The sequence below is a fragment of the Pan paniscus genome, chromosome 23, assembly GCF_029289425.2.
Source record: "Pan paniscus chromosome 23, NHGRI_mPanPan1-v2.0_pri, whole genome shotgun sequence".
NCBI classification, from domain to species: domain Eukaryota; kingdom Metazoa; phylum Chordata; class Mammalia; order Primates; family Hominidae; genus Pan; species Pan paniscus.
Window position 1 is genome coordinate 48,278,351 of NC_085927.1, and position 12,086 is coordinate 48,290,436.

The 12,086-nt window shown below is 55.9% G+C and overlaps 1 protein-coding gene across 1 annotated transcript in view; it reads right to left on the reverse strand.

Annotated features, from left to right (window-relative positions):
• Window positions 1–3,941: 3,941 nt before the first annotated feature.
• Window positions 3,942–12,086, reverse strand: part of KCNJ4 (potassium inwardly rectifying channel subfamily J member 4) — a 28,865-nt gene continuing 20,720 nt past the window's right edge. The window contains exon 2 of the mRNA XM_034948442.4: window positions 3,942–5,786. Within this exon, the coding sequence (XP_034804333.1) occupies window positions 4,410–5,747 (1,338 nt within the window). The 5' untranslated portion in view covers window positions 5,748–5,786 and the 3' untranslated portion in view covers window positions 3,942–4,409. The remainder of the gene's footprint in view (window positions 5,787–12,086) is intronic.

Consider the following 12,086-nt stretch of genomic DNA (forward strand, 5'->3'; position numbering starts at 1 on the left):
ACACAGCGAGACTCCATCTCAAAAAAAAAAAAAAATTGAAAAGATGCAGAATCCATCAATACCCAGAAAAGTCAATACCTGGAAAAAACTGCAATGAGAAAAGCTAGACGCAGGAAGCAGTCATCTGATCGCAGCCATGGGCTCTAACAAAGACAGGGGTGAATGCAATGAGGTGAAATAGCTGAGTCGGATGCCTCCTAAGTTCTTTTCTATTCTTCTGTGAGCTATTTGAGTTCATAAGGAAGATAAATCTTCCAGAAGCTGGTGGGAAGGAAGCCATGGTGAATCTACAAGGATTAGGCCTGAACCGTGGAATTCCAGGCAGGCAGGCAGGTGTGGCCAGATGAGGGCGGAGTTTTTTGCTCCCATTAGATCCGCCCTCTTCCCCCCTCCCTGTCTTCCTCCCTTTCTTCCTCTTCCTCCCTCCCTATCTTCCTCCTTTTCTTCCACATGCATGATACCCTCTTCATTCTCTCCATCCTGCCCACCACTCCTGCTCCCCCAGAGGCTGTGACCGAAGTGGGGAAGAGAGGGCAGGGCCGGGCAGAGGGGGTCTCCCTACCCTGGCTCTGCAGGGAAGCTGGTGTGGCATGAGGAGGGCTTGGCAGCACTTTAAGGCCCCTTCAGCCTGCCCGTTGGCACAATTCCAAGCTCCGTGACATCTAAGGTTCTTACACCCCCAGACGCAGCAATCCCCCCAACCTCCGTCAGCGCCACAGAAGCTGGAGTGGAGTGAGGGATCAGAGGAGCGGCACGAGGAGGGAGGCAGGTGGGAGGGCTGTGAAAGGGGAACAGGTGGGAGAGGGAAGGTGAGTCAGCCCCGAGCAGAGCTGAGCCAGCAGGAGTTTGCAGCGCAGCCAGGCCTGGGAGCCTCCCTGCAGCTGCGGGCTCTCGGCACCGCGTGGCCCCCTCCCCGAGTGCCCACAATGGCACTGCCCTTTGGCACTCCAGAAGTCCTGGCTTTGGGCTTTCACTTGCCTCTTCTGTGTGACCCTGCCACAGGTCACCTTGCATGTGACCAGAGAGACCAGGCCTCTCCCAAAAGAGCAACTACCACAAGCATATGAGTAAGCTGCAAGCTGGTGAAGGGCCTGGGGGGACCTTGGAACTCCCTATGTTGCTCTGGATGGTGGATGATGGGCCCTCTTGGGGGTAACCCCACATGTACCCCTTCCCCACCCTGCATCCAGGCCTCTCGCACATCTTAGAGGAGGGTAGACATCCCCTAAGACGTGCTCTAGGTGGAGGCTTCTCAGTCTGGGAGCACCTGAGCCTGAATCCTCTTCGGTTACTGCTCGTAGACCAGGAAGCCGTGGCATCCTGGGGATGTGGTGGGAGGAGTGGGGAGACCTGGCGAGACCCACCCAGGGCCTGCAGGGCTGGATAGAGGGACGTCTCTCATGAGCCTCCAGGGTCAGGATTGAGACCCTGGGGTACTCACCTGACAGAAGGGGACCAGGGGTCCTTCCAGAATGTGGGCAGATGCGCCACTGAATTTGCTTCTTGCTGAGCGGCCCCCACAGGCTTTTCGGTGGGGGTGGGGGCCAAAGGCCACAGGTGCACTCTGGGAAATCAGGGAGGGCACAGAGGAGGAAAGGAAGCAGCCCCTCCCCCTCATTGAGCCCCCACCTGGGAGAGGATGGAGTGAAGGAGAAGCAGGCTCCCGGGCCTCTGACCATCCTCACTTTGTTTCCAGCCAGCCCCCTGGTTCTCTGGGCCTCTATTTATTTCCTCATCAGTAAAAGGAGGCCATAATCCTTGTCCTGGCTTCCTCTTGGAGTTTCGTAAGAGTTCAATGAACCCAAGGATGTGAAAGGTGTTATGCAAATGAGAGACATTATGAGTTATCTATTGGGAGGCTTGGATCCTGAGCTTGGCTCTGTCTCCAGGAAAGAGGCCTCAAGTTTCCTTCTGCAGCAGCGCAGCATACGAGGTGCACAGTGATCCACCCGAACGGCAGCTATGCTGCCGGGGCTGGTGAGACGTGGTCATTCACAAGGCAGCTCGCTTGTGCTTCACAGCAGGTAAGCTTGCCTGCTGGTTCCCTGTTTCTAGAGGCAGCTGGCACCTTTGTGTGGAAGATCCCTGGGACCCAGAAGGGTGCCTTCTGCTTCCTTACAGCCTGGGGCACACAGTCGGCGTGTAGAGTAGAAGTCGGGTGGGAGGAACCCTCAAACTCCAAGGCTCTGGGATAGATGACCAACTATGGCCACAGCTCCCTCCTGCTCGGCATGTCCTTGGCAATGTGACTTTGCCTCTTTCCCAAAAGGTGGAGTCTAATTTCCCACCCTTTGAATCTGGGCTGGCCTCGTGACCTGGACTCTGGCCGATAGACTGCAGTGGAAGTGATGTTATCCAAGTTCAAGGGGCTAGGCCTCCAGAGACCTTGCAGCTTCTACCTTTGCCCTCTTAGGTTGCTGCCCGGAGTCGCCATGAAGGAATGTGATGCAGCCTATTGGAGGAGAACCAAACCCCACCCCACCCCCCGCCAGAAAGCCATACCAGCTGCCGACATGTGCATGGGCTCATCGGGGGTTTTCCAGGCCCACTGATGTTCCAGCTGAGCACAGCTGCCGGGTGAGCCCAGGAAAAATCAGCTAGGAACCCCAGCCCACCCACAGGACCCTAAGAGAGGATGCATCATTGGTCTCTGTTTTGTGCTGGCTGGTTATAGAGCATAGGCTAACTGAAGCCAGAGAAGGGAAGGGACTTACCCAAGGTCCCACAGAGAGCAGAGACCAAGCCTGTCTTGGCCAAGTCTGTGACCAGGTTTCCTGGCCCCTGTGCCCTTCCCATCAGTGTCCTGCCACCAGCTCTACCAGCGGTGTGTGGATCTGCATGTATGTAGGGAGGTGTGGATCAGGTGGGCCCTTCCCACTTCCACCTGAGTTAGGAAGGGTTGGCTGACGTCCACACAGGGCTGTCCTGCCCATCATTGCAGGCGGGAGGGATGGTTAATCCCATTCTGCAGAGGATGAAACTGAGGCCATGAGCTGATAGTCACACAGCTACTAGGTAACAAAGCTCTGACATCAAAGCTTTTGGTTCTTTGATGCCAACTCCAGATCCTTCTATTGACTCGCCGGAAGGAGAATGGCAGGTGATAAAGTTCCCTCCAAGGGTCAGTCACTCAGAAAGGGCCACATACACAGGCACACACAGGCACACACATAACACATAGGCACATACATGACACACAGGCACACATGACACACACAGGCACAATTACATGTGTGCTTGCTCACTCTCTTTCTCTCCTTCTCACCCCTCCATCTTCAACCAGCCTACCCCTAATGGACCATATACTTTATTAAAAATATATAGCTACGGCTGGATGTGGTGACTCACACTTGTAATCCCAGCATTTGGGAGGCCAAGGTGGGTGGATCACCTGAGGTCAGGAGTTCGAGACCAGCCTGGCCAACATGGTGAAACCCCGTCTTTACTAAAAATACAAAACTTAGCTGAGTATGGTGGCTCATGCCTGTAATCTCAGCTACTCAGGAGGCTGAGGCAGGAGAATCGCTCGAACCTGGGAAGCGGAGGTTGCAGTGAACCGAGATTGCTCCATTGCACTCCAGCCTGGGCAACAAGAGCAAAACTCCATCTCAAGAATTAAAAAAAAAAAAAAAAATATATATATATATATATATATATATATATATATATATATGGTTACAAACTCTATTGTCAATCTGGGCTGGGCCCGGGGCTGGAGGGACTGCAGGGAGGGAGGGATGGTCCCTCATCCCACCCCTCAGAGTCCCTCCTCTGCACCCAAACCCAAAACCATCCAAGGGCCAAGGTGGCTGGCGTTGAGGGCCTCAAGGGGCCAGCCAGCTGGGCAGGGGAAGGCGCTAGGCTTGATGGGCTGGGTGGGGAGGGGTGCACAGAGAGGGACTGCATCTCCTTGTCCGGCAGGTAAAAACGGCAGAAAGTGAATTTGGTGTCTCCATCTGTCTCCATTTATAGATATTTACAAAAGAAAGTCATGAGCAACAGGCCACAGTCATGCAAAAGAAACGCACCCCCCCTCCCCAAACTTACCCCCTGCCCACCCTGAAACCCCGAGATGTCCCCCGCCCAGCAGTCCAGCCACCTTCCCCAAGGTTCTGAGAGCAAAGAGGGCACGTCCTTGAAGAGTCAGTGGGGGAAGGGTGGTGGATCTGGGGACCCAGAGCCACCAGAAGTAGGCGCTGGCGGAACTCAGGCTGATCAGGGCCGAGCTCTTCCCAGGCCTGGGTGCTGGAGTCAGGAGGAAGGGGTCCCCCAGTCTTTGAAACCCCCACCTTCCTCCAGAAGGTCCACGGAGCCAGGGTTGGCTCTGTCCTGAGTGTGGGAGGGGGTGTCCTGGCATCCCACCCCCGGCAGAGGCTCTTGTGGGCAGTGGTGAGGGCCAGGCCTGGAGGTCAGATGGCAGACTCCCTGCGGTAGGAGATGTTGTCCAGAGGGAGGGAAGCCTGCATGCGCTCCAGGTCCAGGTGGCTGCCGAACTCCAGCATCCGGATGATGCCCGCCTCCTCCTTGGAACCCGCCTCCAGGCCCAGGCCTGCGGCCACCGCGGCCGCCGCAGCTGCCTCCTCCTCCATCTCCTCTTCCTCCTGGCTCATAAGGGCCAGCTCGTTCTCGTAGCAGAAGGCACTGGGAGGGGGCGGCGGGGCGGGCAGCACGGTGATCTTACTCTCCTGCAGCTCCCGGGCCGAGCAGCAGGGCGTGCCGGCCACCTCGTAGGTCTTGTGAAAACGCGAGTAGTCCACCTTGTAGTGGCTCTTCTCCTCGAAGACCACAGGCTCAAAGCGGTGGCCCCACAGGATCTCGCTGGCCAGGTAGGAGCTGCGGGCCTGGGTGGTCATGGCCGTGGCCTCCACCATGCCCTCCAGGATGACCACGATCTCAAAGTCCTCCGACTCCAGCTCCTCCTTGCCCATGCCATAAAGCGGGCTGTCCTCGTCGATCTCGTGGACAATGATGATGGGCGACACCAGGAAGATGCGGTCCAGGCCGATGTCATAGCCCACGTTGAGGTCCCGCTGGTCCAGGGGCAGGTACTCGCCCTCCTGGGTCATGTAGGGCTTGATGAGCTGGGCCCGCACGTGGGCCTCCACAATGTGGCTCTTGCGCAGGTTGCCCACGCGCCACATGAGGCAGAGCTTGCCGTCGCGCACCGAAATGACCGCGTGGTGGCTGAACAGCAACGTCTGCGCCCGCTTCTTGGGCCGTGCCATCTTGGCCATGATGGTGCCAATCATGAAGGAGTCGATGACGCAGCCCACGATGGACTGGACCACCACAGCGATGACTGCCAGCGGGCACTCCTCTGTCACGCACCGGAACCCGTAGCCGATGGTCGTCTGCGTCTCCACCGAGAACAGGAAGGCACCCAGGAAGCCGTTCACGTGCATGATGCAGGGCTTGGGGGCCACCGGGGCTGCTCCGCCACCACCCGCCGCTGGGCCCCCCGCCGCAGGCACCCCTGGGCTGGCCTCCAGGTCACCGTGGAAGAAGGCGATACACCAGAAGAGGAGGCCGAAAAAGAGCCAGGAGACAAGGAAGGCCGCGGAGAAGATCATGAGCATGTAGCGCCAGCGCGTGTCCACGCAGGTGGTGAAGATGTCCGCCATGTAGCGCTGCGACTTGTTGCTCAGGTTGGCGAAGTACACGTTGCATTGGCCGTTCTTCTTGACGAAGCGGTTGCGGCGTTTCCGCCGGGGCACGTGGGCCTGGCCGTTGCGGCTGTGTCCGTGCATGTCCTGAAGCCGGCGTGGTCACCTGGGAAGACGCAGGGCCTGCGGAGGAGAAGCCGGACAGGTGAGATGCTGGGGAGCGAGGGGCTCCCTCGGGGCCACTCAGACTCAGCCCCAAGACTCTCAGAAGCAGGTGAGCCTGGACTAGGACCTGAGACTTCCTCTGCCCCGGCAGGCGGAGGGTGGCAGCAGAGGTGGTTCTGATGACAGGGTCTGAGCCAGTGCCACCCAGTCCGGCCCAGCTTAGAGATTGGGGTCCACAGACCAGGAAGCTAAAGCCACAAGGATCCAGGTCCTGGTCCCTGCCCCTCAACACTGCCCCTCCGGCCCTCCTATGCTCACTGTTCTGGAAGCTTCCTGATGCCCATCTTGGTTCCTCCCTGTCCCTCTGTCCTGCTTGCCCTGAGCATAGGGAGCCACGGAGGCTCTGAGCCCGCTTCCCTCCCTGGATTCCATCTCTGCACTTTTGGGCTTCTCGGGGGCTGGACATCCTCCTGTACACTAGCCACTGGCCACATGTGGCTCTTTACATTTAATTAAAACGAAATAAAATATTAACTGCAGCTCCTTCCTTGCATGAGCCACATTTCAAGTGATCAGGAGCCACATGTGGTCAACGGCCACCACACTGGACAGAGAAGTCACAAGAGAGTTCTATCACTGAGAAATTTCTGGCTGGACACAGGGGCTCATGCCTGTGATCTCGGCATTTTAGGAGGCCGAGATGCAAGGATTGTTTGTGCTAGGAGTTTGAGACCAGCCTGGGCAACAGAGTGAGACCCCATCTCTACAAAAAATAAGAAAATTAGCCAGGCATGGTGGTGCATGCCTGTGGTACCAGCTACTCAGGAGGCTAAGGCAGGAGGATCTATTGAGCCCAGGGGGTCAAGGCTGCAGTGAGCTGTGATCATGCCACTGAACTCCAGCCTGGGTCACAGAGCAAGACCCCATGTCAAAAAAAAAAAAAAAGAAAGAAAGAAAGAAAGAAAAAGTTCTACTGGGACCCGCAGCCCCACCTGGGTCTGAGCTCCTTTCTTAGACTCTTCTCTCCCAGTGTTGCTTTGAGTCCTTGAGCCCAAATTCCTGCCCAGTGCCCACACTTGTTAGGAGCAGTGGTGAGGGGAGAATCCAATGTGACAGTCAGGGTGGAGGAAGGGGGAGCCCCCAGCTCTGACTCCTCTGTAGACATCGCTATTCCCATGTCCCAGGTGGCTCAGAGATGGAAAGCCACCTGCCAGCCACAAAGCTGGCAGTGGATACAAACTTGCGTGGCACCAACATGAATGAGTTGATGGCGGGGAGACAGGGAGTGGGAGGGGAGGACACACCTCGGGCAACTCAGTTCACCTCTCTGAGCCTCCATGTCTTCATCTGTAACATGGGCACCAAAACTCCCTACCTCATGGGACCTACGGGGACAGCAGGTGCTGGGGTAAAGCCATCACCCTCCTGCCTTCCTTCCCACACTTCCCAGGAGCTGGTGACAGGCAGGATTTGCCTGTCAAGCATCCCCAGCTGTTGCAGCAGAAGAGGCCCCTCACCCCACCGGGTGGCGGCATGCGCCTCAGGCCCGTAGAGGACAGACCTTCTCTCCACCCCTCTCTGCCATTGCGTCCCCAGGGAAGACATGCTGCTGCCCCGGGCCCCAGCGGCTGGCAGGGCCAGGACTGGGCCTGGGTTCCCAATAACATTTTGGCCCAGAATTACATAAGGCTGGAAGTTTCTATTTTCTGTTCTATTCTTCTTCCTGATCTAATTGTGCATCTGTGGCAATGTTTATACACTTCCCCGGTTCAGGACAACTCGGTTGCCGCAGCAACCGGTACGCGCCAACGCTATAATTTAGAGATCAACAGCCTCAGAGCCTGCCGCTTCCCAAGAGAAACTCCCTCTCTGGGCCCAGGGAGAGTGAGCCCTGCCCCCAACTCCTCCCCCGCGGTCACCCACCCTGACTCTGAGTTCTTCTCCCTATTCCCCTGGTTCTCAAAGAGCTCCCTGGCTCCTACAGTCCTGGGTTGAAGTCCTAGATCCACTGTGTGACTTGGGCGAGCTGTTGACTACTCTGAACCTCAGTTTTCTCATCTTGAAAATGGGGCTGACTGGGTGCGGTGACTCACGCCTGTAATCCCAGCACTTTGGGAGGCTGAGGTAGGTGGATCACCTGAGGTTGGGAGTTTGAGACCAGCCTGACCAACATGGAGAAACCCCGTCTCTACTGAAAATACAAAAATTAGGCCGGGCATGGTGGCGTGTGCCTGTAATCCCAACTACTGGGGGGCTGAGGCAGGAGGATCGCTTGAACCTGGGAGGCGGAGGTTGCAGTGAGCCGAGATCGTGCCACTGCACTCCAGCCTGGGCAACAAAGTGAGACTTCGTCTCGAAAAAAAAAGAAAATGAGAAAATTGGGCCAATGAGATATCATGCTGGAGACCTGACAGGTCATGCAGGCATGGCCTCTAACGCGATGCCGGCCCTTCAGAGCTGGGAGGCCCAGACCCTCTTTGCCCCCTCCCGCAGCATCCCAGCAGCCAGGGCTCCAGGAGAAAGGCTTGGGGTTCTGGGGCCAGGCACACCTTCTGCTCTGTAAATAGAGTTTTCAGGGAGACCTTTCTTTGCTAAATGTATTCCCCCTGTTCTGTCCCACCGCCTGAAATGGCTCCAGGGGCACCGCGGACTGTCAGGACAGGAGGAGCATAGGGTCACCGAGTTCAGGACCCTCATTTTATATCGGAGACCAAGGACATCCAGAGATAGGAAGGACTTGCTAAGAGTCCCAGAGTGGAGCCAGGTGGGCCAGCCCTGAACAAGGCCTCACCCCCACCCCAGAGCTCCTCATCCACTTCCTCCCTGCAGGGGGCTGGAGTGGGTTTTGGGGCAAGGGAAGAGAAGAAACCAGCCAGTCCAAACTGGACCACCATCCACAGGTGTGCAGGATAGAGGCAGAGGGGACAGGGTGTGGCGGCCCAGGCCTTCAACGGGTGAGGTCACTGAGCTCCAGAGAGGGTGGGGGGCCCTGCCCAAGGCCAAACACAAGCCCAGGGTTCCAGGGGATCCCTGGTTCTCTGCCCGGTGGGATTGCCTCCTGACCTGGCGAGTTCACCTGGTGCTGCAGACGAGATCTCTTCCTGGACTCCCCCACCTCTGGAGGGGCCTTGGGGGTAAGGGAGCCGATCCCCTGATGGCTACAGAGATTGGGCGTCCCCTCGCCAGCAGTGCCCACTCCTCCCCATTATCGAGTGCCCAGGGTCAATTCTGAGCTTCCACAATCCTCAGCCCCAGCGGCAACACTCACTCCCCAGGCCCACCAGCCCACTGGCCTCCACAGTGCAGCCCGATGGGGACATGGTTTACCCCTCACCCCGGCGCCTCCCCGACAGCCCACAGCAGGTGTCCTGAGCCCTTGCTATGTGCTGGGCCCTGTCTTGGGTTCCCAGTGCCCCCAGCACATCCTGGAGCTTAGCAGGAAAGCTGCTTCCCTGGCACTTCTCAGACCTGGCACCCTTCCCCATGGAGCAGCCTCTGTGACATCCCATCCCCCTGAAAACCCTTGGTCTGCAGTGACTTGCTCAAATAAGAGCACGCTGCTGCCACCACAGACCATTTTAGCAGGAGAGAGAGGTTCAGCTGCTAATTCGAGGCTGACCCGTGCAAGGCCTGGCCAAAAAGTGAAGGGTATGAGCTTGGCATTGTGTTCTCATGTGACAACCACCAGGAGATGGCCAGATTTTCTCTTCCTTGTCACATGGGGCTTCCTGGGGAAGGCTGACGATGGCAGGAGAGGGTCAAAAGGCCTTGACAATTCAGTACCATCCTCCTCTGACTAGAGATTTTTTTTTTTTTTTAAAGGGCCCTGCTGGGCTAGGTGACTCACGCCTGTAATCCCAACACTTTTGGAGGCTGAGGCGGGTGGATCACAAGGTCAGGAGTTCAAGACCAGCCTGGCCAACTTGGTGAAAGCCTGTCTGTACTAAAAATTCAAAAAAATTAGCTGGGCATGGTGGCGGGCGCCTGTAATCCCAGCTACTAGGGAGGCTGAAGCAGAAGGATTGCTTGAACCTGGGAGGCGGAGTTTGCAGTGAGCCAAGATTGAGTCACCGCACTCTAGACTGGGTGACACAGAGAGACTCCATCTCAAAATAAATAAATAAATAAAATAAAATAAAAAAGAGCCCTGGTTGTTTAGGTGTCTGCTTTATCCCTATGATTAAACCACTTTTGTGGATGCAGGGATGCAGGGCCTAATTTGCTGGCATGGAATGTGCACTAGAAGAATGCAGTTTGAGGCTTGTTTTCTGTGATGGAGGCCCTGGGAGGTGGAGAGGCCCTCTGTCACAGCCCTGGTATGTGACCTTGAACAAGTTCTTCCTCTCCCTGGCGTCAGGTCCTCCTCCAATTAAGGGACTACTCATCCTCCCCAGCTTTTTTGAAGGTCACAGAGCTTGACATAGAACCAGAGGGATTGGTGAAGTGGGGCCTGAGGTTTCCAAAACCCCCAGTGCAGGCCAATAGCCCATGGCAAAATGAGCCTAAGAAGGATCAATGGGCCGGGCGCGGTGGCTCACGCCTGTAACCCCAGAACTTTGGGAGGCAGAGGCAGGCGGATCTCTTGAGGCCAGGAGTTCAAGACCAGCCTGAGCAACATGGCAAAACCCCATCTCTACAAAAAATACAAAAAAATTAGCCGGGCATGATGGTGCACGCCTGTAATCCCAGCTTCTCGGGAGGCTGAGGCATGAGAATCGCTTGAACCCAGCAGGCAGAGGTTGCAGTCAGCCGAGATCACACCACTGCACTCCAGCCTGGGCAACAGAGCAAGACCCCATCTCAAAAAAAAAGATCAATGGTACTGCTGTCCTTTATGTCCTGGGACTCTTTCGGTGGCAAACATTTTTTTAGAAAGTGATGGACATAGGAGATGCTGACTGCTTTTTAAATGTTAATGTCTTTTCTTGGCAAAATGAAGAAGTGACAATGCTACACCAGTTACCAGACTTTTCTTTTCATTTTTAAAAATTTATTATTGGCCGGGTGCGGTGGCTCACGCCTGTAATCTCAGCACTTTGGGAGGCCAAGGCGGGCGGATGACCTGAGGTCAGGAGTTTGAGACCAGCCTGACCAACATGGAGAAAACTGTTTCTACTAAAAATACAAAACTAGCCGGGTGTGGTGGTGTGTGCCTGTAACCCCAGCTACTCGGGAGGCTGAGGCAGGAGAATCACTTGAACCTGGGAGGCGGAGGTTGCAGTGAGCCGAGATCGTGTCATTGCACTCCAGCCTGGGCAACAAGAGTGAAACTCCGTCTCAAAAAATAAATAAATAAAAATAAACACAAAAATTATTACTATTTTTTATAGAGATGGGGTCTTACTATGTTTCCTAGGCTGGTCTCAAACTCCTGGTCTCAAGCTATCCTCCTGCCTCGGCCTGCCAAAATGCTGGGATCACAGGCACGAGCCACTGCGTCCGGCTTTCTCTTAATTTTACTGTGCTGTAAACATCCAAAATCTGCAAGTCTTTAGTCCAGACTTCATTAGCCAGCTGGGGAAACCGAGGCCAAGAACAGGGCATGGCACTGTGTCCGAGGTGGCACAGTAAGTCAACAGCTGTGGAAGGAAGCTCAGGCCTCACCACTGACACCAGCCATCCTGCCCCATCCTGAGGAATTAGGGAGGGGCTGGAGACTCTGCCTCCTGGGGGTCCAGAGGAGGCAGGAAGACCACCCCAACCCTGTCAACTTTTAGGTTTTCCCGACAATTTTAGGACACTAACTTATCTGTCCTTGCCCACAACTCCCTTTGCAAAAGAAAAGCTGATCAGCTTGCAGCAGCCTCGGCAGGTCCCAGCTACCTGGAAGGCTTCGAGGGCAAATCTCCTCCCCGAGATCCGTGCCGCTGACCAGAGACACCATGGCCGTTGCAGGGGCACCTCCGCCAGGCCCTGCCAGAGCCAGGCAGCAGCTCCAGCCCTGCCTGAAACTCTGCTCCTTTAGACAGGAGCAGGGAGCTCACGCCTAGGGAGCAGTGGCCAGTGCCAGCCTGCCAGGTTGTCATGCATCTCATGTCATCCCACCACCAGACTTCGAGGTGACTATTATTGGGTGAGACAACCATGGAGGTGATGTGACTGGCCTGAGGTCACAGAGCTCAGCCTTGGGGATCTGAGGAACCAGTCATCCTCTCTCTCCAGCCCCTCTCAGGGAATTTCTGCCAACTCCATGCCAGGCGCTGCCTCCTCTCTTTCACTGAAGCATCACTGTATCCTTTGTGTATTTAACAAGTATGTATTAAGCACCTACCACAGTAACAAGAAGGGTTGTTATTTCTCCTCCCCAGCTGAAGAATT